This window comes from Panulirus ornatus, chromosome 47 (assembly GCF_036320965.1).
Source record: "Panulirus ornatus isolate Po-2019 chromosome 47, ASM3632096v1, whole genome shotgun sequence".
In the NCBI taxonomy this organism is placed as follows: domain Eukaryota; kingdom Metazoa; phylum Arthropoda; class Malacostraca; order Decapoda; family Palinuridae; genus Panulirus; species Panulirus ornatus.
The window spans coordinates 14338660-14366097 of record NC_092270.1 but is presented as its reverse complement, the minus strand read 5'-3'; the positions used below and the strand labels follow the sequence as shown (position 1 = coordinate 14366097).

Genomic DNA, 27438 nt, shown 5'->3' with positions numbered 1-27438 from the left:
GCGATGGGAATGAATAAAGGCAGACAGTATGAATTATGTACATGTGTATATATGTATATGTCTGTGTGTGTATATGTATGTATACGTTGAAATATATAGGTATGTATATTTGCGTGTGTGGACGGGTATGTATATACATTTGTATGTGGGTGGGTTGGGCCATTCTTACGTCTATTTCGTTGCGCTACCTCATTAACGCGGGAGACAGCGACAAACCAAAATAAATAAAATAAATATATATATATATATATATATATATATATATATATATATATATATATATATATATATATATATATATATATATACAGCGACAAAGTATAATAAAAAAATAATAATATATATATATATATATATATATATATATATATATATATATATATATATATATATATATATATATATATATATATATATTCTTCTTTCTTTCTTTTAAACTATCCGCCATTTCCCGCATTAGCGAGGTAGCGTTAAGAACAGAGGACTGGGCCTTTGTGGAATATCCTCACCTGGCCCCCCTCTGTTCCTTCTTTTGGAAAATTAAAAAAAAGAAAATAAAACGAGAGGGGAGGATTTCCAGCCTCCCGCTCCCTCCCCTTTTAGTCGCCTTCTACGACACGCAGGGAATACGTGGGAAGTATTCTTTCTCCCCTATCCCCAGGGATCATATATATACGTCCCTGGTGATAGGGGAGAAAGAATACTTCCCACGTATTCCCTGCGTGTCGTAGAAGGCGACTAAAAGGGAGGGGAGCGGGGGGCTGGAAGTCCTCCCCTCTCTTTTTTTTTTTTTTTTTTCCAAAAGAAGGAACAGAGAAGAGGTCCAGGTGAGGATATTCCCTCAAAGGCCCAGTCCTCTGTTCTTAACGCTACCTCGCTATCGCGGGAAATAGCGAATAGTATGAAAGAAAAGAAGAAAATATATATATATATATATATATATATATATATATATATATATATATATATATATATATATATATATATATATATATTTTTCTTTTTTTTTTGTCGCTGTCTCCAGCGTTTGCGAGGCAGCGCAAGGAAACAGACGAAAGAAATGGCCCAACCCACCCCCCATACACATGTATATACATACGTCCACACACGCAAATATACATACCTACACAGCTTTCCATGGTTTACCCCAGACGCTTCACATGCCCTGATTCAATCCACTGACAGGACGTCAACCCCGGTATACCACATCGATCCAATTCACTCTATTCCTTGCCCTCCTTTCACCCTCCTGCATGTTCAGGCCCCGATCACACAAAATCTTTTTCACTCCATCTTTCCACCTCCAATTTGGTCTCCCACTTCTCCTCATTCCCTCCTCCTCCGACACATATATCCTCTTGGTCAATCTTTCCTCACTCATTCTCTCCATGTGCCCAAACCATTTCAAAACACCCTCTTCTGCTCTCTCAACCACGCTCTTTTTATTTCCACACATCTCTCTTACCCTTACGTTACTTACTCGATCAAACCACCTCACACCACACATTGTCCTCAAACATCTCATTTCCAGCACATCCACCCTCCTGTGCACAACTCTATCCATAGCCCACGCCTCGCAACCATACAACATTGTTGGAACCACTATTCCTTCAAACATACCCATTTTTGCTTTCCTAGATGATGTTCTCGACTTCCACACATTCTTCAAGGCTCCCAGGATTTTCGCCCCCTCCCCCACCCTATGATCCACTTCCGCTTCCATGGTTCCATCCACTGCCAGATCCATTCCCAGATATCTAAAACACTTTACTTCCTCCAGTTTTGCTCCATTCAAACTTACCTCCCAATTGACTTGACCCTCAACCCTACTGTACCTAATAACCTTGCTCTTATTCACATTTACTCTTAACTTTCTTCTTTCACACACTTTACCAAACTCAGTCACCAGCTTCTGCAGTTTCTCACATGAATCAGCCACCAGCGCTGTATCATCAGCCAGCAACAACTGACTCACTTCCCAAGTTCTCTCATCCACAACAGACTGCATACTTGCCCCTCTTTCCAAAACTCTTGCATTCACCTCCCTAACAACCTCATCCATAAACAAATTAAACAACCATGGAGACATCACACACCCCTGCCGCAAACCTACATTCACTGAGAACCAATCACTTTCCTCTCTTCCTACACATACACATGCCTTACATCCTCGATAAAAACTTTTCACTGCTTCTAACAACTTGCCTCCCACACCATATATGTCTTGGGAGTAAAGTCAGGGGTTAGTGACAGGAAAAGAGCAAGGGAAGGAGTAGCAGTACACCTGAAACAGGAGTTGCGGGAGTATGTGATAGAATGTAAGAAAGTAAATTCTCGATTAATATGGGTAAAACTGAAAGTTGATGGAGAGAGATGGGTGATTATTGGTGCATATGCACCTGGGCATGAGAAGAAAGATCATGAGAGGCAAGTGTTTTGGGAGCAGCTGAATGAGTGTGTTAGTGGTTTTAATGCACGAGACCGGGTTATAGTGATGGGTGATTTGAATGCAAAGGTGAGTAATGTGGCAGTTGAGGGAATAATTGGTATACATGGGGTGTTCAGTGTTGTAAATGGAAATGGTGAAGAGCTTGTAGATTTATGTGCTGAAAAAGAACTGGTGATTGGGAATACCTGGTTTAAAAAGCGAGTTATACATGAGTATACGTATGTAAGTAGGAGAGATGGCCAGAGAGCGTTATTGGATTAAGTGTTAATTGACAGGCGCGCAAAAGAGAGACTTTTGGATGTTAATGTGCTGAGAGGTGCAACTGGAGGGATGTCTGATCATTATCTTGTGGAGGCTAAGGTGAAGATTTGTATGGGTTTTCAGAAAAGAAGAGTGAATGTTGGGGTGAAGAGGGTGGTGAGAGTAAGTGAGCTTGGGAAGGAGACTTGTGTGAGGAAGTACCAGGAGAGACTGAGTACGGAATGGAAAAAGGTGAGAACAATGGAAGTAAGGGGAGTGGGGGAGGAATGGGATGTATTTAGGGAATCAGTGATGGATTGCACAAAAGATGCTTGTGGCATGAGAAGAGTGGGAGGTGGGTTGATTAGAAAGGGTAGTGAGTGGTGGGATGAAGAAGTAAGATTATTAGTGAAAGAGAAGAGAAAGGCATTTGGACGATTTTTGCAGGGAAAAAATGCAATTGAGTGGGTGATGTATAAAAGAAAGAGACAGGAGGTCAAGAGAAAGGTGCAAGAGGTGAAAAAGAGGGCAAATGAGAGTTGGGGTGAGAGAGTATCATTAAATTTTAGGGAGAATAAAAAGATGTTCTGGAAGGAGGTAAATAAAGTGCGTAAGACAAGGGAGCAAATGGGAACTTCAGTAAAGGGCGCAAATGGGGAGGGGATAACAAGTAGTGGTGATGTGAGAAGGAGATGGAGTGAGTATTTTGAAGGTTTGTTGAATGTGTTTGATGATAGAGTGGCAGATATAGGGTGTTTTGGTCGAGGTGGTGTGCAAAGTGAGAGGGTTAGGGAAAATGATTTGGTAAACAGAGAAGAGGTAGTAAAAGCTTTGCGGAAGATGAAAGCCGGCAAGGCAGCAGGTTTGGATGGTATTGCAGTGGAATTTATTAAAAAGGGGGTGACTGTATTATTGACTGGTTGGTAAGGTTATTTAATGTATGTATGACTCATGGTGAGGTGCCTGAGGATTGGCGGAATGCGTGCATAGTGCCATTGTACAAAGGCAAAGGGGATAAGAGTGAGTGCTCAAATTACAGAGGTATAAGTTTGTTGAGTATTCCTGGTAAATTATATGGGAGGGTATTGATTGCGAGGATGAAGGCATGTATATGTATATATATATATATATATATATATATATATATATATATATATATATATATATATATATATATGTATATATATTTATTTTTTTTTTTTTTATCCCTGGGGATAGGGGAGAACGAATACTTCCCACGTATTCCCTGCGTGTCGTAGAAGGCGACTAAAAGGGGAGGGAGCGGGGGGCTGGAAATCCTCCCCTCTCGTTTTTTTTTTTTTTTAATTTTCCAAAAGAAGGAACAGAGAAGGGGGCCAGGTGATGGTGTTCCCTCAAAGGCCCAGTCCTCTGTTCTTGGCGCTACCTCGCTAACGCGGGAAGTGGCGAATAGTATGAAAGAAAGAAAAGATATTTATTTTTATTTATCATACTTTGTCACTGTCTCCCGTGTTAGCAAGGTAGCACAAGGAAACAGATGAAAGAATGGCCCAACCCACCCACATACACATGTATAAACATACACGTCCACACACGCACATATACATACCTATACATCTCACCGTATACATATATATACACACACACACAGACATATACATATATACACATGTACATAATTCATACAGTCTGCCCTTATTCATTCCTGTTGCCATCCCACCACACATGAAATGACCTATACATCTCACCGTATACATATATATACACACACACACAGACATATACATATAAACACATGTACATAATTCATACAGTCTGCCCTTATTCATTCCTGTTGCCATCCCACCACACATGAAATGACAACCCCTCCTCCTGCATGTGCGCAAAGTAGTGCTAGGAAAAGACAACAAAAGCCACATCCGTTCACACTCAGTCTCTAGCTGTCATGTAATAATGCACCAAAACCACAGCTCCCTTTCCATATCCAGGCCCAAAAAAACTTTCCATGGTTTACCACAGATGCTTCACGTGCCCTGGTTCAATCCATTGACAGCACGTCGACCCTGGTATACCACATAATTCCAATTCACTCTATTCCTTGCACGCCTTTCACCCTCCTGCATGTTCAGGCTCCGATCACACAAAATCTTTTTCACTCCATCTTTCCACCTCCAATATGGTCTCCCTCTTCTCCTCGTTCCCTCCACCTCCGACACATATATCCTCTTGGTCAATCTTTCCTCACTCATTCTCTCCATATATATATATATATATATATATATATATATATATATATATATATATATATATATATATATATATTTATTTATTTTGCTTTGTCGCTGTCTCCCGCTTTTGCGAGGTAGCGCAACAAAACAGACGAAAGAAATGGGTTGGGTGGCCCAACCCACCCCCATACACATGTATACACACACACGTCCACACACGCAAATTTACATACCTATACATCTCACTGTACACATATATATACACACACAGACACATACATATATACCCATGCACACAATTCACACTGTCTGCCTTTATTCATTCCCATCGCCACCTCGCCACACATGGAATACCATCCCCCTCCACCCTCATGTGTGCAGGGTAGCACTATCAAAAGACAACAAAGGCCTCATTCGTTCACACCTAGTCTCTAGCTGTCATGCAATAATGCCCGAAACCACAGCTCCGTTTCCACTTCCAGGCCCCACACAGCTTTCCATGGTTTACCCCAGACGCTTCTCATGCCCTGATTCAATCCACTGACAGCACATCAACCCCTGTATACCACATCGATCCAATTCACCCTATTCCTTGCCCGCCTTTCACCCTCCTGCATGTTCAGGCCCCGATCACTCAAAATCTTTTTCACTCAATCTTTCCACCTCCAATTTGGTCTCCCACTTCTCCTCGTTCCCTCCACCTCCGACACATATCTCCTCTTGGTCAATCTTTCCTCACTCATTCTCTCCATGTGCCCAAACCATTTCAAAACACCCTCTTCTGCTCTCTCAACCACGCTCTTTTTATTTCCACACATCTCTCTTACCCTTACGTTACTTACTCGATCAAACCACCTCACACCACACATTGTCCTCAAACATCTCATTTCCAGCACATCCATCCTCCTACGCACCTCTCTATCCATAGCCCACGCCTCGCAACCATACAACATTGTTGGAACCACTATTCCTTCAAACATACCCATTTTTGCTTTCTGAGATAATGGTCTCGACTTCCACACATTCTTCAAGGCTCCCAGAATTTTCGCCCCCTCCCCCATCCTATGATCCACTTCCGCTTCCATGGTTCCATCCTCTGCCAGATCCACTCCCAGATATCTAAAACACTTCCTCCAGTTTTTCTCCATTCAAACTCACCTCCCAATTGACTTGACCCTCAACCCTACTGTACCTAATAACCTTGCTCTTATTCACATTTACTCTTAACTTTCTTCTTTCACACACTTTACCAAACTGAGTCACCAGCTTCTGCAGTTTCTCACATGAATCAGCCACCAGCGCTGTATCATCAGCGAACAACAACTGACTCACTTCCCAAGCTCTCTCATCCCCAACAGACTTCATACTTGCCCCTCTTTCCAAAACTCTTGCATTCACCTCCCTAACAACCCCATCCATAAACAAATTAAACAACCATGGAGACATCACACACCCCTGCCGCAAACCTACATTCACTGAGAACCAATCACTTTCCTCTCTTCCTACAAGTACACATGCCTTACATCCTCGATAAAAACTTTTCACTGCTTCTAACAACTTGCCTCCCACACCATATATTCTTAATACCCTCCACAGAGCATCTCTATCAACTCTATCATATGCCTTCTCCAGATCCATAAATGCTACATACAAATCCATTTGCTTTTCTAAGTATTTCTCACATACATTCTTCAAAGCAAACACCTGATCCACACATCCTCTACCACTTCTGAAGCCACATTGCTCTTCCCCAATCTGATGCTCTGTACATGCCTTCACCCTCTCAATCAATACCCTCCCATATAATTTACCAGGAATACTCAACAAACTTATACCTCTGTAATTTGAGCACTCACTCTTATCCCCTTTGCCTTTGTACAATGGCACTATGCACGCATTCCGCCAATCCTCAGGCACCTCACCATGAGTCATACATACATTAAATAACCTTACCAACCAGTCAACAATACAGTCACCCCTTTTTTAATAAATTCCACTGCAATACCATCCAAACCTGCTGCCTTGCAATTGAGTGGGAGATGTATAAAAGAAAGAGACAGGAGGTCAAGAGAAAGGTGCAAGAGGTGAAAAAAAGGGCAAATGAGAGTTGGGGTGAGAGAGTATCATTAAATTTTAGGAGAATAAAAAGATGTTCTGGAAGGAGGTAAATAAAGTGCGTAAGACAAGGGAGCAAATGGGAACTTCAGTGAAGGGCGCAAATGGGGAGGTGATAACAAGTAGTGGTGATGTGAGAAGGAGATGGAGTGAGTATTTTGAAGGTTTGTTGAATGTGTTTGATGATAGAGTGGCAGATATAGGGTGTTTTGGTCGAGGTGGTGTGCAAAGTGAGAGGGTTAGGGAAAATGATTTGGTAAACAGAGAAGAGGTAGTAAAAGCTTTGCAGAAGATGAATAATAAATATATTTTTTTTTTTTTTTTTCTTTTTTTTTATCTCGTCGCTGTCTCCCGCGGTTGCGAGGTAGCGCAAGGAAACAGACGAAAGAAATGGCCCAACCCCCCCTTACACATGTACATACACACGTCCACACACGCAAATATACATACCTACACAGCTTTCCATGGTTTACCCCGGACGCTTCACATGCCTTGATTCAATCCACTGACAGCACGTCAACCCCTGTATACCACATCGCTCCAATTCACTCTATTCCTTGCCCTCCTTTCACCCTCCTGCATGTTCAGGCCCCGATCACACAAAATCTTTTTCACTCCATCTTTCCACCTCCAATTTGGTCTCCCTCTTCTCCTCGTTCCCTCCACCTCCGACACATATATCCTCTTGGTCAATCTTTCCTCACTCATTCTCTCCATGTGCCCAAACCACTTCAAAACACCCTCTTCTGCTCTCTCAACCACGCTCTTTTTATTTCCACACATCTATTACCCTTACGTTACTCACTCGATCAAACCACCTCACACCACACATTGTCCTCAAACATCTCATTTCCAGCACATCCATCCTCCTGCGCACAACTCTATCCATAGCCCACGCCTCGCAACCATACAACATTGTTGGAACCACTATTCCTTCAAACATACCCATTTTTGCTTTCCGAGATAATGTTCTCGACTTCCACACATTCTTCAAGGCCCCCAGAATTTTCGCCCCCTCCCCCACCCTATGATCCACTTCCGCTTCCATGGTTCCATCCGCTGCCAGATCCACTCCCAGATATCTAAAACACTTCACTTCCTCCAGTTTTTCTCCATTCAAACTCACCTCCCAATTGACTTGACCCTCAACCCTACTGTACCTAATAACCTTGCTCTTATTCACATTTATTCTTAACTTTCTTCTTCCACACACTTTACCAAACTCAGTCACCAGCTTCTGCAGTTTCTCACATGAATCAGCCACCAGCGCTGTATCATCAGCGAACAACAACTGACTCACTTCCCAAGCTCTCTCATCCCCAACAGACTTCATACTTGCCCCTCTTTCCAAAACTCTTGCATTTACCTCCCTAACAACCCCATCCATAAACAAATTAAACAACCATGGAGACATCACACACCCCTGCCACAAACCTACATTCACTGAGAACCAATCACTTTCCTCTCTTCCTACACGTACACATGCCTTACATCCTCGATAAAAACTTTTCACTGCTTCTAACAACTTTCCTCCCACACCATATATTCTTAATACCTTCCACAGAGCATCTCTATCAACTCTATCATATGCCTTCTCCAGATCCATAAATGCTACATACAAATCCATTTGCTTTTCTAAGTATTTCTCACATACATTCTTCAAAGCAAACACCTGATCCACACATCCTCTACCGCTTCTGAAACCACACTGCTCTTCCCCAATCTGATGCTCTGTACATGCCTTCACCCTCTCAATCAATACCCTTCCATATAATTTACCAGGAATACTCAACAAACTTATACCTCTTGTTATCACCTCAACAAACTTATACCTCTGTAATTTGAGCACTCACTCTTATCCCCTTTGCCTTTGTACAATGGCACTATGCACGCATTCCGCCAATCCTCAGGCACCTCACCATGAGTCATACATACATTAAATAACCTTACCAACCAGTCAACAATACAGTCACCCCCTTTTTTAATAAATTCCACTGCAGTACCATCCAAACCTGCTGCCTTGCCGGCTTTCATCTTCCGCAAAGCATTTACTACCTCTTCTCTGTGTGGTTTCAGAAGTGGTAGAGGATGTGTGGATCAGGTGTTTGCTTTGAAGAATGTATATGAGAAATACTTAGAAAAGCAAATGGATTTGTATGTAGCATTTATGGATCTGGAGAAGGCATATGATAGAGTTGATAGAGATGCTCTGTGGAAGGTATTAAGAATATATGGTGTGGGAGGCAAGTTGTTAGACGCAGTGAAACGTTTTTATCGAGGATGTAATGCATGTGTACGTGTAGGAAGAGAGGAAAGTGATTGGTTCTCAGTGAATGTAGGTTTGCGGCAGGGGTGTGTGATGTCTCCATGGTTGTTTAATTTGTTTATGGATGGGGTTGTTAGGGAGGTGAATGCAAGAGTTTTGGAAAGAGGGGCAAGTATGAAGTCTGTGTGGGATGAGAGAGCTTGGGAAGTGAGTCAGTTGTTGTTCGCTGATGATACAGCGCTGGTGGCTGATTCATGTGAGAAACTGCAGAAGCTGGTGACTGAGTTTGGTAAAGTGTGTGAAAGAAGAAAGTTAAGAGTAAATGTGAATAAGAGCAAGGTTATTAGGTACAGTAGGGTTGAGGGTCAAGTCAGTTGGGAGGTGAGTTTGAATGGAGAAAAATTGGAGGAAGTGAAGTGTTTTAGATATCTGGGAGTGGATCTGGCAGCGGGTGGAACCATGGAAGCGGAAGTGGATCGTAGGGTGGGGGAGGGGGCGAAAATTCTGGGAGCCTTGAAGAATGTGTGGAAGTCGAGAACATTATCTCGGAAAGCAAAAATTGGTATGTTTGAAGGAATAGTGGTTCCAGCAATGTTGTACGGTTGCGAGACGTGGGCTATGGATAGAATTGTGCACAGGAGGATGGATGTGCTGGAAATGAGATTTTTGAGGACAGTATGTGGTGTGAGGTGGTTTGATCGAGTAAGTAACGTAAGGGTAAGAGAGATGTGTGGAAATAAAAAGAGCGTGGTTGAGAGAGCAGAAGAGGGTGTTTTGAAATGGTTCGAGCACATGGAGAGAATGAGTGAGGAAAGATTGACCAAGAGAATATATGTGTCGGAGGTGGAGGGAACGAGGAGAAGAGGGAGACCAAATTGGAGGTGGAAAGATGGAGTGAAAAAGATTTTGTGTGATCGGGGCCTGAACATGCAGGAGGGTGAAAGGAGGGCAAGGAATAGAGTGAATTGGAGCGATGTGGTATACCGGGGTCGACGTGCCGTCAGTGGATTGAATCAAGGCATGTGAAGCGTCTGGGGTAAACCATGGAAAGCTGTGTAGGTATGTATATTTGCGTGTGTGGACGTATGTATATGCATGTGTATGGGGGTGGGTTGGGCCATTTCTTTCGTCTGTTTCCTTGCGCTACCTCGCAAACGCGGGAGACCGACAAAGCAAAAAACAAATATATATATATATATATATATATATATATATATTATATATATATATATATATATATATATATATATATATATATATATATATTTTTTTTTTTTTTTATACTTTGTTGCTGTCTCCCGCATTTGCGAGGTAGCGCAAGGAAACAGACGAAAGAAATGGCCCAACCCCCCCCCATACACATGTACATACACACGTCCACACACGCAAATATACATACCTACACAGCTTTCCATGGTTTACCCCAGACGCTTCACATGCCTTGATTCAATCCACTGACAGCACGTCAACCCCTGTATACCACATCGCTCCAATTCACTCTATTCCTTGCCCTCCTTTCACCCTCCTGCATGTTCAGGCCCCGATCACACAAAATCTTTTTCACTCCATCTTTCCACCTCCAATTTGGTCTCCCTCTTCTCCTCGTTCCCTCCACCTCCGACACATATATTCTCTTGGTCAATCTTTCCTCACTCATTCTCTCCATGTGCCCAAACCATTTCAAAACACCCTCTTCTGCTCTCTCAACCACGCTCTTTTTATTTCCACACATCTCTCTTACCCTTACGTTACTTTCTCGATCAAACCACCTCACACCACACATTTTCCTCAAACATCTCATTTCCAGCACATCCATCCTCCTGCGCACAACTCTATCCATAGCCCACGCCTCGCAACCATACAACATTGTTGGAACCACTATTCCTTCAAACATACCCATTTTTGCTTTCCGAGATAATGTTCTCGACTTCCACACATTTTTCAAGGCTCCCAAAATTTTCGCCCCCTCCCCCACCCTATGATCCACTTCCGCTTCCATGGTTCCATCTGCTGACAGATCCACTCCCAGATATCTAAAACACTTCACTTCCTCCAGTTTTTCTCCATTCAAACTCACCTCCCAATTGACTTGACCCTCAACCCTACTGTACCTAATAACCTTGCTCTTATTCACATTTACTCTTAACTTTCTTCTTCCACACACTTTACCAAACTCAGTCACCAGCTTCTGCAGTTTCTCACATGAATCAGCCACCAGTGCTGTATCATCAGCGAACAACAACTGACTCACATCCCAAGCTCTCTCATCCCCAACAGACTTCATACTTGCCCCTCTTTCCAGGACTCTTGCATTTACCTCCCTAACAACCCCATCCATAAACAAATTAAACAACCATGGAGACATCACACACCCCTGCCGCAAACCTACATTCACTGAGAACCAATCACTTTCCTCTCTTCCTACACGTACACATGCCTTACATCCTCGATAAAAACTTTTCACTGCTTCTAACAACTTGCCTCCCACACCATATATTCTTAATACCTTCCACAGAGCATCTCTATCAACTCTATCATATGCCTTCTCCAGATCCATAAATGCTACATACAAATCCATTTGCTTTTCTAAGTATTTCTCACATACATTCTTCAAAGCAAACACCTGATCCACACATCCTCTACCACTTCTGAAACCGCACTGCTCTTCCCCAATCTGATGCTCTGTACATGCCTTCACCCTCTCAATCAATACCCTCCCATATAATTTACCAGGAATACTCAACAAACTTATACCTCTGTAATTTGAGCACTCACTCTTATCCCCTTTGCCTTTGTACAATGGCACTATGCACGCATTCCGCCAATCCTCAGGCACCTCACCATGAGTCATACATACATTAAATAACCTTACCAACCAGTCAACAATACAGTCACCCCCTTTTTTAATAGATTCCACTGCAATACCATCCAAACCTGCTGCCTTGCCGGCTTGCATCTTCCGCAAAGCTTTTACTACCTCTTCTCTGTTTACCAAATCATTTTCCCTAACCCTCTCACTTTGCACACCACCTCGACCAAAACACCCTATATCTGCCACTCTGTCATCAGACACATTCAACAAACCTTCAAAATACTCATTCCATCTCCTTCTCACATCACCACTACTTGTTATCACCTCCCCATTTACGCCCTTCACTGAAGTTCCCATTTGCTCCCTTGTCTTACGCACCCTATTTACCTCCTTCCAGAACATCTTTTTATTCTCCCTAAAATTTACTGATAGTCTCTCACCCCAACTCTTATTTGCCCTTTTTTTCACCTCTTGCACCTTTCTCTTGACCTCCTGTCTCTTTCTTTTATACTTCTCCCACTCAATTGCATTTTTTCCCTGCAAAAATCGTCCAAATGCCTCTCTCTTCTCTTTCACTAATACTCTTACTTCTTCATCCCACCACTCACTACCCTTTCTAAACAGCCCACCTCCCACTCTTCTCATGCCACAAGCATCTTTTGCGCAATCCATCACTGATTCCCTAAATACATCCCATTCCTCCCCCACTCCCCTTACTTCCATTGTTCTCACCTTTTTCCATTCTGTACACAGTCTCTCCTGGTACTTCCCCACACAGGTCTCCTTCCCAAGCTCACTTACTCTCACCACCTTCTTCACCCCAACATTCACTCCTCTTTTCTGAAAACCCATACTAATCTTCACCTTAGCCTCCACAAGATTATGATCAGACAACCCTCCAGTTGCACCTCTCAGCACATTAACATCCAAAAGTCTCTCTTTCGCACGCCTGTCAATTAACACGTAATCCAATAACGCTCTCTGGCCATCTCTCCTACTTACGTAAGTATACTTATGTATATCTCGCTTTTTAAACCAGGTATTCCCAATCATCAGTCCTTTTTCAGCACATAAATCTACAAGCTCTTCACCATTACCATTTACAACACTGAACACCCCATGCATACCAATTATTCCCTCAACTGCCACATTACTCACCTTTGCATTCAAATCACCCATCACTATAACCCGGTCTCGTGCATCAAAACCGCTAACACACTCATTCAGCTGCTCCCAAAACACTTGCCTCTCATGATCTTTCTTCTCATGCCTAGGTGCATATGCACCAATAATCACCCATCTCTCTCCATCAACTTTCAATTTTACCCATATTAATCGAGAATTTACTTTCTTACATTCTATCACATACTCCCACAACTCCTGTTTCAGGAGTATTGCTACTCCTTCCCTTGCTCTTGTCCTCTCACTAACCCCTGACTTCACTCCCCAGACATTTCCAAACCACTCTTCCCCTTTACCCTTGAGCTTCGTTTCACTCAGAGCCAAAACATCCAGGTTCCTTTCCTCAAACATACTACCTATCTCTCCTTTTTTCACATCTTGGTTACATCCACACACATTTAGGCACCCCACTCTGAGCCTTCGAGGAGGATGATCACTCCCCGCGTGACTCCTTCTTCTGTTTCCCATTTTAGAAAGTTAATACAAGGAGGGGAGGATTTCCGGCCCCCCGCTCCCGTCCCCTCTAGTCGCTTTCTACGACACGCGAGGAATACGTGGGAAGTATTCTTTCACCCCTATCCCCAGGGATAATATACATATATATATACATATACACACACACACACACACACACACACACACGCACATACACACACACACACACACATACATATATATACATATATATATATATATATATATATATATATATATATATATATATATATATATATATATATATATATATTATCCCTGGGGATAGGGGATTAAGAATACTTCCCACGTATTCCCTGCGTGTCGTAGAAGGCGACTAAAAGGGGAGGGAGCAGGGGGCTGGAAATCCTCCCCTCATTTTTTTTTTTTTTTTTTTTTTTTTTTTTTTTTTTTTCCAAAAGAAGGAACAGAGAATTGGGCCAGGTGAGGGTATTCCCTCAAAGGCCCAGTCCTCTGTTCTTAATGCTACCTCACTAACGCGGGAAATGGGGAATAGTTTAAAAGAAAAAAAAGAATATATTTATATTTATATATATATATATATATATATATATATATATATATATATATATATATATATATATATATATATATATATGTATATATATATATATATATATATATATATATATATATATATATATATATATATATATATATATATGTATTCTATCATTATTATTTTGCTTTGTCGCTGTCTCCTGCGTTAGCGAGGTAGCGCAAGGAAACAGACGAAAGAATGGCCAAACCCACCCACATACACATGTATATACATATACGTTCACACACGCAAATATACATACCTATACATCTCAATGTACACATATATATACACACACAGACATATACATATATACACATGTACATAATTCATACTGTCTGCCTTTATTTATTACCATCGCCACCCCGCCACACATGGAATAACAACCCCATCCCCCCTCATGTGTGCAAGATAGCGCTAGGAAAAGACAACTAAGGCCCCATTCGTTCACAGTCAGTCTCTAGCTGTCATGTAATAATGCACCGAAACCACAGTTCCCTTTCCACATCCAGGCCCCACAGAACTTTCCATGGTTTACCCCAGATGCTTCACATGCCCTGGTTCAGTCCATTGACAGGATGTCGACCCCGGTATACCACATCGTTCCAATTCACTCTATTCCTTGCACGCCTTTCACCCTCCTGCATGTTTAGGCCCCGATCACTCAAAATCTTTTTCACTCCATCTTTCCACCTCCAATTTGGTCTCCCACTTCTCCTCGTTCCATCCACCTCTGACACATATATCCTCTTGGTCAATCTTTCCTCACTCATTCTCTATATGTGACCAAACCATTTCAAAACACCCTCTTCTGCTCTCTCAACCACGCTCTTTTTATTACCACAAATCTCTCTTACCCTATTATTATTTACTCGATCAAACCACCTCACACCACATATTGTCCTCAAACATCTCATTTCCAGCACATCCTCCCTCCTGCGCACAACTCTATCGATAGCCCACGCCTCGCAACCATACAACATTGTTGGAACCACTATTCCTTCAAACATACCCATTTTTGCTTTCCGAGATAATGTTCTCGACTTCTACACCTTCTTCAAGGCTCCCAGAATTTTCACCCCCTCCCCCACCCCATGATTCACTTCCACTTCCATGGTTCCATCCGCTGCCAAAGCCACTCTTAGATATCTAAAACACTTCACTTTCTCCAGTTTTTCTCCATTCAAACTTACCTCCTAGTTGACTTGACCCTCAACCCTTCTGTGCCTAAGAACCTTGTTCTTATTCACATTTACTCTCAACTTTCTTCTTTCACACACTTTACCAAACTCAGTCACCAGCGTCTGCAGTTTCTCACATGAATCAGCCACCAGCGCTGTATCATCAGCAAACAAGAACTGACTCACTTCCCAAGCTCTCTCATCCACAATACACAAATTAGGCAGGAGCATTAGGTAGTAGTAGTCTGTAGGAACATTAATTAGGAGCCTGCAAACACTGTGCTAGAGTTATCCTCAGCCAGTGGCCTGTTAAGATTGAGGCACTAAGGGCTAAGAAGCGGTAGTGGGTTTCATTAGTTATGGAGACTCTATTGCTGTGTTGCCATTCCGTTGAGGGAGTTCCGGAATGGAACAGGCATCAGTGATATAGATAGATAGACATCATACTTCATCATAAATTCCTGCTTGAGGAGTCTCTTCTATCCTTATGAGGCTCCTGCAGTGCTCAGGAAGCTGGCCATGTCCACCAGTCAGGACCATAGTCATAAAGTGATGTGATATGTGTTCATTTATGTGAAGGAAGTGCAGTGCAGTGTAGAAGTAACTTGTTTATTGTAGATGAAAGATAGACATGAATGGTCTTCAGTATGTTGAAAGTATGGTTGTATTGTTGTGTTGATGGGTGATGTCTATAGCATAAGTGGGAGACTATGACTAGTATTTGTGTGGGAAGTGTGGATTCTGAGAGTGTATGTCAGGAAGGTTGGAGTTTAGGACTGAAATGTGAGGTCAGTTTTTCAGTGCTTCCAGTCCACTCCCAACAGCAGCTGACCTCACCACACATCACATTCTGCTCACCACCACTACACACAAGGACCAGCTGGAAAGAGCTACATTAGCTATCTTCTGATCACTTGCCCATCCTGATAACACTCCATCTAACCCACTTACTCAGCACAGCTACCAGAAATTTTAAACTACAGAAAACCAAATTGGCCAGCCTTGGAAACTAAGCTCCAATAGGACAGTATGGTGATTTCGCATCCCTAGATCATGCATCTTACACTTCATCAATGTCTCCAACCCAGCCAAGAAAAAGCACTTACCACAAGGGCATTGAGAAAAATATAACCCAAATTTCTCCATGCAAGCCACCTCATGAAAAGCAGAAACCAGCTCAGATGCAACCATTCACCATCAGTAGAAATTAGAGAACACTGTAAACTGTAAAGCAAAAAGTAAAAAGCAGTTTTATGAATATAGGATTAGGATGTATGTATGACATGTTTCACTTTATAGGATGGGATGAGAATGTATGTTTGATGCTTGGGGACTTCATGTACCTGATTCACCCCATTGAATTGGGAATGGAGTAATGATGACAATTACAATAGATTCACTACCCTTTAAAACTCTATTGCTTTTTCGTAGTCTCCTTTTGTTAAATCTTCATCCCACCATGCCCTCCCTTTTTTACTACAGCCTCTACATACAGTGCTGTACATCTCTGTGGCAGCCATCAGCAATGCACTCTAAAACAACCTTCACATCTCATCTTTTTCATGGATTGCTTAAGCTTCTCTTTTATCTCCTCACTTAACTGATCTTTGAAGATAAGTTTTATACAGTAATTCCTAAACTTTGTACTGTTAACTTCTTGCTTTTCATTCATATTTTAATTTTTATACCAATTAAATTAATAGGAGACCTACATATTACCACCAAGTGGTCGATAAACCACCACCTAACCCTTTCCTGAACCACACATCATGCAAACTACTTATGATACTCTTTTTGCTAGAAACTTGTCACTTGAATACATTGTCTTTCCCAAGTCTGTATCGTATGTATTTATGAACATCCTTGTGTTTGATATATGTATTTGTAACAGTCATGCATGCAGACATGGATGGTCCATGTATTCTTTTGCTATAATCATTTGCACCAGGAACTCTCTATCTACCAACATATCCTCCTGGACTTTCCCACACCTATCCATTAAGTTATCAGTCACACGTTGTTTCTCTCCTTTTTATACATCCTTTATTGCTCTTTCAGGTTCTTTCCTCAGTGTATCTTTAACCTCCTTATTTTTATACAAGCAGTTACTTGGTGTAGGTGTGATCATTACTCTTTGCATGACATTCTAAGAGTGGAAAAAGGTTTCTCCCACAGACAGAGGAAATCAGCTAAGTAGAAAATATGAACTAGTAAGGGGCATTTGAACAACCCAGCATATAATGCTTCATTCTTGGCATGCCACTGCCATTCAAATCCACTGCATACCCAGCAACTCAAGCACATCATCTTCCATCTCATTTAATCCACCTGTCCTTCAAAATTTTTCCTTCAGTACCATATTCAAGATTCTATTCCACGGTCTTTTGCTATGTCTGTTGGTTGTAATAGGCTATCATCATTTACTCAAGCCCCACAGAATCTTATCTACCAGTGCACTGTGTAGCAGAGTGTAAGGGGGTGGAGGGGAGCTTGCATAATGTGTTCTATGAGTAACTAATCATTAAAGATTTTTCCATTGGTTTATTAGAGATGCAGGTAGCATATGGCATCTATACTTGCCCATAGTGAGTAAGGGAACAATTGACTCTGTCATATGTGGGTGGGAAAAGTGAGATCATACAACAAGCATGTTTAGTCCTGTTGAGCACCCATACATCATATGGGGTTAATCTTTTAGGGTTAAAGTCATTCCAAACTTTCCATTCATAAAATTTGCATTGTATGCAAGAATTTTTTGGCTTTCCTGGTGTTCTGATTAAAATCACTGACTGTGAGTCATACATGGGTCTGCCTAGGCTTGAATCCCATGTGCAGCAGATAGTTCTTAGCCAACCCAGCTGTTCATTCTCCTCTAGGGCTAGTCCCTAAATGGGTACCTGGGTAAGGCTGAGGTGTAAGTATATTTATATGGAGCATATATGAGATGGCCATGATTAGAGAGTTCAGTTACCTGTGCTGTCTTAGCTACAATAAATGAAGAAAAGTGCATGAAAGAGTACATGCACCAACACATGTCTATAAGTCCAATCCAAGTGTATACTGGTTAAGATAGATCAAATTTATAAGCAGTAGGGTTGGACCCCTAACTTAGTATAGTGGGAATGAAAGGCTTGGTAGAGGAAAGATTGAAGATGTGGGAAGGAGAGATGTTTACGTGCCATGAGAGAATTAATTAGGTCAAAGGATATTTCAGACGAGGATGCTAGAGAAATTATTTGTGATTGAATGCAGTAAAATCATTTTACTTATAGAAAAACATGAATAAAGCCATTGGTTTTACTCGATGAATTAGTGTTCAAAGTGAAAAAGAAGGAAGCACTTGTTTTGATGTAGAATTTTATGTTCCACCGTAACACAATGGACATTGTTATAAGATGTGTAAGAGTGATTTCATAGGCTGTTTATACTTGAAACTACCCATGGAACTAAAAGATTAGAAGATTGTTTTCAGATACACCAGTTGTCAAACTGTCTTGGTTAACAGGGCAACAGAGCTTAAGTCTCCTAACTTGTATCTGCCAAGATCAGGAGGATGTTTCGTGTAATTGTATTACTTTTCATTGTTGAAATAAGTATTTTTAGATATTCCATCTTTATCACACAATGACAAATACAGCTTGATCATATTCACTTTTTGCAGATGTAACTTGGTTGTCAACTAACTATGGTGTCATGGTTTGCATCGAGTGTTCTGGGATCCACCGGGACCTTGGAGTTCATATTTCTAGAATACAAAGCTTAACTTTGGACAAGGTAAGACACAGTTCTCTTAGATAATCTTTACTCTTAATGTGTATCAGTCTGTATATATGTATATTCATATTTTTTTTGTTATACTTTGTCGCTGTCTCCTGCATTAGCGGGGTAGCGCAAGGAAACAAACGAAAGAATGGCTCAACCCACCTATGTACACATATATATACATAAACGCCCACACACGCACATATACATACCTACACATTTCAACGTATACATACATATACATACACAGACATATACATATATACACATGTACATATTCATACTTGCTGCCATCATCCATTCCCATTGCCACTCCGCCACACATGAAATTTCACCACCTCCCCCCACACTCAAACGAGATAGCGCTAGGAAAAGACAACAAAGGCCACATTCGTTCACACACAGTCTCTAGCTGTCATGCGTAATGCACCGAAACACAGCTCCCTTTCCACATCGAGGCCCCACAAACTTTCCATGGTTTACCCTAGACACTTCACATGCCCAGGTTCATTCCATTGACAGCACATCAACTCCAGTATACCACATCGTTCCAATTCATTCTATTTCTTGAACGCCTTTCAACCTCCTGTATGCTCAGGCCCCGATTGCTCAAAATCTTTTTCACTCCATCCTTCCACCTCCGATTTGGTCTCCCACTTCTCTTTGTTCCCTCCACTTTTGACACATATATCCTCTATGTCAATCTTTCCTCACTCATTCTCTCCATGTGATCAGACCACTTCAATACACCCTCTTCTGCTCTCCCACCACAGTTTTTATTACCTTACATCTCTCTTACCCTTTCATTACTTACTCGATCAAACTACCTCACACCACATATATGTATTATTTTTTTTTCATTATACTTTGTCACTGTCTCCCGTGTTAGTGAGGTAGCGCAAGGAAACAGATGAAAGAATGGCCCAATCCACCCACATTCACATGTATATACAGAAACGCCCACGCACGCATATATACATACCTATACGTTTTACCGTGTACATACATTTACATACACAGACATATACATTTATACACATGTACATATTCATACTTACTGCTTTCGTCCATTCCCATCGCTACCCTGCCACACATGAAATGGCGCCCCCCGCTCACGTATGAGGTATCGCTAAGAAAAGACAGCAAAGGCCACTTTTGTTTACTCTCAGTCTCTAATTGTCGTGTAATGCACCAAAACCAAAACTCCCTTTTCACATCCAGGCCCCACAAAACTTTCCATGGTTTACCCCAGACGCTTCACATGCTCTGGATCAATCCATTGATAGCACGTCAACCCTAGCATACCACATCGTTCCAATTCACTCTATTCTTTGCAAGCCTTTCACCCTCCTGTATGTTCAGGCCCCGATCGCTCAAAATCTTTTTCACTCCATCCTTCCACCTCCAGTTTGGTCTCCCACTTCCCCTCCTTCCCTCCACCTCTGACACATATATCCTCTTGGTCAATCTTTCCTCACTCATTCTCTCCATGTGACCAAACCATTTCAATACACCTTCTGCTCTCTCAACCACATTCTTTTTATTACCACACATCTCGCTTACCCTTTCATTACTTACTCAATCAAACCACCTTACACCACATATTTTCCTCATACATCTTATTTCCAACACATCCACCTTCCTCCACACAACCCTATCTATAGCTCATGCCTTGCAACCAAATAACATTGTTGAAACCCCTAATCCTTCAAACATACCCATTTTTGCTCCGAGATAGTGTTCTCTCGTTCCACACATTCTTCAATGCTCTCAGAACCTTCGTCCCCTCCCCACCGTGTGACTTGCCTCCACTTCCATGGTTCCATCTGCTGCTAGATCCACTCCCAGATATCTAAAACACTTCACTTCCTCCAGTTTTTCTCCATTCAACCTTACCTCCCACTTGACTTGTCCCTCAACCCTACTGAACCTAATAACCTTGCTCTTTTTCACATTTACTCTTAGCTTTCTTCTATCACACACTTTACCAAACTCAGTCACCAGCTTCTGCAGTTTCTCACCTGAATCAGCCACCAGTGCTCTATCATCAGCGAACAACAACTGACTCACTTCCCAAGGTCTCTCATCCACAACAGACTGCATACTTGCCCCTCTCTCCAAAACTCTTGCATTCACCTCCCTAACCACCCCATCCATAAACAAATCAAACAATCATGGAGACATCATGCAACCCATCCACAAACCAATATTCACTGGGAACTAGTTGCAGTAAGGTTTTTCATCCATTCGTAGTTTCTTAACGAGACAGACAAAAAAGTTTTTCCATAATTTTTACCTATTGTGAACCTTTAGATGTCATGATATTGAAGGTATAGCCATAGTGCTATGGATGTCAGCAAAATCATTTTGTATGTTCTGAACTTTTAAAAAGGTTCAGAACATACAAAATGATTTGCTTTGAAGAATGTATGTGAGAAATACTTAGAAAAGCAAATGGATTTGTATGTAGCATTTATGGATCTGGAGAAGGCATATGATAGAGTTGATAGAGATGCTCTGTGGAAGGTATTAAGAATATATGGTGTGGGAGGCAAGTTGTTAGAAGCAGTGAAAAGTTTTTATCGAGGATGTAAGGCATGTGTACGTGTAGGAAGAGAGGAAAGTGATTGGTTCTCAGTGAATGTAGGTTTGCGGCAGGGGTGTGTGATGTCTCCATGGTTGTTTAATTTGTTTATGGATGGGGTTGTTAGGTAGGTGAATGCAAGAGTTTTGGAAAGAGGGGCAAGTATGAAGTCTGTTGGGGATGAGAGAGCTTGGGAAGTGAGTCAGTTGTTGTTCGCTGATGATACAGCGCTGGTGGCTGATTCATGTGAGAAACTGCAGAGGCTGGTGACTGAGTTTGGTAAAGTGTGTGAAAGAAGAAAGTTAAGAGTAAATGTGAATAAGAGCAAGGTTATTAGGTACAGTAGGGTTGAGGGTCAAGTCAGTTGGGAGGTGAGTTTGAATGGAGAAAAACTGGAGGAAGTGAAGTGTTTTAGATATCTGGGAGTGGATCTGGCAGCGGATGGAACCATGGAAGCGGAAGTGGATCATAGGGTGGGGGAGGGGGCGAAAATTCTGGGAGCCTTGAAGAATGTGTGGAAGTCGAGAACATTATCTCGGAAAGCAAAAATGGGTATGTTTGAAGGAATAGTGGTTCCAACAATGTTGTATGGTTGCGAGACGTGGGCTATGGATAGAGTTGTGCGCAGGAGGATGGATGTGCTGGAAATGAGATGTTTGAGGACAATATGTGGTGTGAGGTGGTTTGATCGAGTAAGTAACGTAAGGGTAAGAGAGATGTGTGGAAATAAAAAGAGCGTGGTTGAGAGAGCAGAAGAGGGTGTTTTGAAATGGTTCGGGCACATGGAGAGAATGAGTGAGGAAAGATTGACCAAGAGAATATATGTGTCGGAGGTGGAGGGAACGAGGAGAAGAGGGAGACCAAATTGGAGGTGGAAAAATGGAGTGAAAAAGATTTTGTGTGATCGGGGCCTGAACATGCAGGAGGGTGAAAGGAGGGCAAGGAATAGAGTGAATTGGAGCGATGTGGTATACCGGGGTTGACGTGCTGTCAGTGGATTGAATCAAGGCATGTGAAGCGTCTGGGGTAAACCATGGAAAGCTGTGTAGGTATGTATATTTGCCTGTGTGGACGTATGTATATACATGTGTATGGGGGTGGGTTGGGCCATTTCTTTCGTCTGTTTCCTTGCGCTACCTCGCAAACGCGGGAGACAGCGACAAAGCAAAAAAAAAAAAAAAAATGTTCTGAACTTTTAAAAAGGAATGAATAATGTTAAAGTCACCAGCAGTATGCACTTCTATACCCTATTATTGTGATGGTCAGCTTTTACCCCTATAACATAGGTAAACCATCTTTACTCCATGGCAGCTAAAAATGTTTTCCCTTTGCTGTGACAGTCAACAGCCACAGCTTATTCTAGAGTGACTGCTAGGCATCTAAGTGTGCTACTGTCTGTGAGCAACTTCAGTAAAGGTTCCATTTACTATATATATAATTAAGGCTAATTTCACTTTTTTTTTTTTTTAGAAAAAATGCTTCTCACATATTCCAAAATCCTCCTCTCCCTGTGTTTTAATTTCTGAAAGCTGGAACAGAAGAAGGAGCTAAGTGAGGAGTGCTCATCCTCTTTGAAGGCTCAGGCTGAGGTGTCCGAATACATGTGAATGTGATCAGGATGAGAAAAGAGGATAGATAGATATTGTGTGTTTGAGAAGAGCAACTTTGATGATCTTGCTCTGAGTGAAACAGAGCCAAAGGTGGAGCCTTTGGAATTTGTGAGTGTAACAAATTGAGCTCCATATTTTTGTGGGTAAAAATGGAAGGTAGGTGATTAGTAGTGCCTGTGCAGCAAAAATTGAGAGGAAGAGAGGCTGGTGTTTTGAGAGGTGTTGAGTGTGTCACCAGTTTTAATGCAAGGAATCAGTTGTTAATGATAGGTGATTTGATATAGGTTATTTGAATGCCAAAGTGGGTAAGATGGTAGTAGAGTGTATAATTGGGGGCATGGAGTGCCCAGTGTTGTGAATGAAATTAGTGAACAGCTTATGGAGTTGTGCTGAAAAAGGACTGGTGATTGGGAATACCTGGATTAAAAGGAGACTTACATAAGTATACATAGGTAAGTAGGGGTAATGGAAAGTGGACATTATTGGATAATGTACTAATTGATAGGCATGCTGAGGAGAAACTTATAAGCAGACAATATGTGTGAGAAAATTTGGTGAAAGTGAGTTTATTATGGCAAAAGATGCGAATGAATGATTCAAAGGGATTGAGTGAGGAATGCTGTAGGTGAGAGGTGGATAGGGGAGAAAGGGTAGTGAATGGTGTGATGATAAAGTTAAGTTGCTAGCTAAAGAGAAAAGATAGGCGTTTGGGCATTATTTGTAGGAAAGGAGTGCAAGTGATTTGGAGATGTACAAGAGAAACTGGCAGGAAGTAAAGTGGAAAGTTCAGGGGCTGATAAAGCAGGCAAATAAGAGTTGGATGAGTGAGTATCAGCACTCTCCTTTGAGAGTAAGAAAATGTTTTGGAAGGAGGTTAATAGCTTGAGAAACACAAGAGAACACATGAGCACATCAGTGAAGGGGGCCTTTGGGTAGGGGTAACTGGCAGAAGTAAAGTGAAGAGGAGATGGTGTATTTTAAAAGACTGTTGAATGTGTTGGATGATAGGACAGCAGATTGTTTAGTGTGTAGAGGTATGAGAATGGAGGGAATCATGGCAAGTGGTCAGGTGAAAAGAGAAAAGTTGGTAAAAGAATTGCAAAAGATGAATTGCGGGAAAGTGGCTGGAGTGGAAGGTACTGCAGTTGAATTTCTTAAGAAAGGGGATGACTCTGGTACTTACTGGTTAGTTAAGCTTTTCAGTGTGTGTATTGATCATGGTAGGGTTCCAGAAGATTAGCAGAATGCCTGTATATTGAGACAAATATGAATGTTCAAATAACAGAGATAGAATTTTGGTGAGGGTATCTGGCAAGTTCTATGGGAGAGTAGTGATTGAGAGGGTGGGAGGGTGGTGGCTTACACAGATTATCAGATCTGGGAGGAACAGTGTGGTTTTAGGAGTGGTAGAGGAAGTTTTGATCATATGTTTGCTTTCAAGAATTTATCTGAGAAATACTTAGAAAAACAGAAGGATTGGTATGTGGTGATTATGAAACTGGAGAGCATATGATAGGGTTGATAGAGAGGCCTTTTCGAAGATGAATGGTTCCAGTCAGGGTGGGTCACCAAGGCTATTTAGAATTAATTTTGGATGGTGTGGAAGGTGAATGCAACGGATATGGAGAGAAGGGTAGGTGTATAGTCTGTTAGGGGTGGGAAGGCTAGGGAGGTTAGGTAGTCACTGTTTGTTTGCTCTAGTGGAAGATTCAGGTGAGATATTGCAGTTGATTTCTGAGTTTGGGAGAGTGTATGAAAGGAGAAAGTTGAGGCTAGATATAAATAAGAGGAAGGTGATTAGGTTTGGCATTGCAAAGAGACAGGTTAGTTGGGAGTTGGTTAAATGAGGAAATCTTGCAGGAAATGGATGATTTTAAATATGTAGAAGTGGATATGGCAACAAATGGGAGCTGAAGCGTGCCATAGATAACTGAGGGGGTTAAGGTCCAGGGTGCATTCAGGAATGTGACAAAAGAGAGGTCATTATCTAGGAGGACAAAGATGGGCATGTTTAAGTGTATAAAAGTTCAGACAGTGTTGTATGGATGCAATACTTGGGCTCCAGATAAGAATGTATGAAAAAGGGGTAAATGTGTTAGAAATGAAATACTTGAGTACAGTGTTGTGTGAGGAGGGTTGTTAAAGTAAGAAATTGATTGATAAGAGAGGGTTATGGTGATAGAAGAGTGTGGTTAAGGGAGCAGAAGATGATATGCTGAAGTTGTTTGAATGTATGGCAAGAATGAGTGACAAGGAGGGTATATTTGTCAGAAGTGAAGGAGACATGGAGAAGAGGGAGACCAAACTGGAGATGGAATGCTGAACTGGAAAAGGTTTGGAGTGCTCATGTCTTGAACATGCAGGAGGGTGTGATGTGTGTATGGGATGGAGTACATTGAAGCAATGTGGTATACAGTGAACAATGTGCTCTCAGTGGACAGAATTAGGGCATATGAAGCAGCCAGGAGAAACTTTGCTGTGGTTTTGGTGCATTACACATAACAATGAGAATGGCTGTGAGTGAATGAGGCCATTTCCTCACCTGTTTCAGGTGCTACATTGCAAATATGGGAAATAGCAAGCATGAAAAACTGCATCTTACTTACTTACAAATGAAAAATAAGAACATTATTGTTTTGTTCCAGTGTCAAGTCAGATGATGCAAACGAAATTCTTTTATTGAATATGTAATTTATGTCAACGTTGGCACATAAAGAGTACAAACTTTAAAGAGATACGAAGATATTCTATGTATCTTGGGATACTGAGATTCTCCTGATTCTCAATTGTCTCTTCTGCTTAGGTAGTAGCAGTACCAGCTCCTCCCACACCCTTTTCCCTTCTGATAAACCTGACTTATTTTCCATTCATTTTATCAACATTTAGGGTCTTTTTATTAAGCACTCTTATGTTGAGTATTTGACTTGAACCAATCCTTGTTTCAGACAAAAACCTTGTAGTTGTATCCTCAATCCCTTATGTCTTTTTTATGTACATGTTCACCATTTTCCCTGTTAGCTAGGTAGTATGAGGGACAGATAAAAAGAATGGCTTCATTTGATCACATCCCTTCTGTGGGTGTCATGTAATGCACTGAAGCTGTAGCACCCTATCCACAACTCAGGCCTCACAGACCTTTCCGTGGTTTCCTCCAACTACTTTATATGCCATGATTTAGTTCACTGACAGCACATCACCCACTGTATACAGCACCACTTCATTTCATTCTATCCCATGCACATCTTACACCCTCCTGCATGTTCAGGCACCAAGCACTCAAAACCTTTCCCATTCCCCCTCCCTCTACCCTTTGTCCCCCTTCACTTCTGACACATACCTTCTCTGTCAACATCTCTTCTTTCATCCTCTCCATATGTTCATTCCATTTCAGAATGCCCTCTTCATCTCTCTCAGTCATACACTTCGTTTTACCACACCTCTCTCTCACCCTATCATTTCTCACACGATAAACCCTCCTCTCACCAAATGTTATTCTCAAACATTGTATTTCCAACACATTCACCCTCTTCTGTACATTCTCATTTATAGCCCATGCCTCACATCCTTGGAGCACCATCAGGACCACTATACCTTCAAACCTACCCACTCTCACCCTCCCAGATGGTGACCTCTCCTTCTGCACATTCCTCAGTGCACCTAGGTCCTTCACCTAATAATCCACCTAATGACTCACTTCAGCTTCCTTGATTCCACTCCCAAATATCTAAAACACTTCACTGCCTCCAAGTTTTCTCCATTCACTCTCAGAACGCAACTAACATGTCCCTTTCCAGTGCTAAACCTAGCATCCTTACTTTTATTCTCATTTACTTTCATCTTTCTCCTTTCACACACTCAACCAAACTTAGAAATCAATTTCTGTTATGATTCACTTGAATCTGCCACCAGTACCATTTCATCAGCAAACAATAACCGACTTACATCACAAGCATCTTTACCCCTGCCAGGCTGTAGACTTACTCCTCAACTGAAA

The 27438-nt window shown here is 41.7% G+C and overlaps 1 protein-coding gene across 1 annotated transcript in view; it reads left to right on the top strand.

The window, feature by feature from the left end:
* The window catches only part of LOC139763546 (arf-GAP with SH3 domain, ANK repeat and PH domain-containing protein 1-like), a 272263-nt gene that overhangs the window by 10359 nt on the left and 234466 nt on the right, over positions 1–27438 (top strand). The window contains exon 2 of the mRNA XM_071689748.1: positions 19150–19262. Coding sequence (XP_071545849.1) covers positions 19182–19262 — 81 coding nt within the window. The 5' untranslated portion in view covers positions 19150–19181. The remainder of the gene's footprint in view (positions 1–19149; positions 19263–27438) is intronic.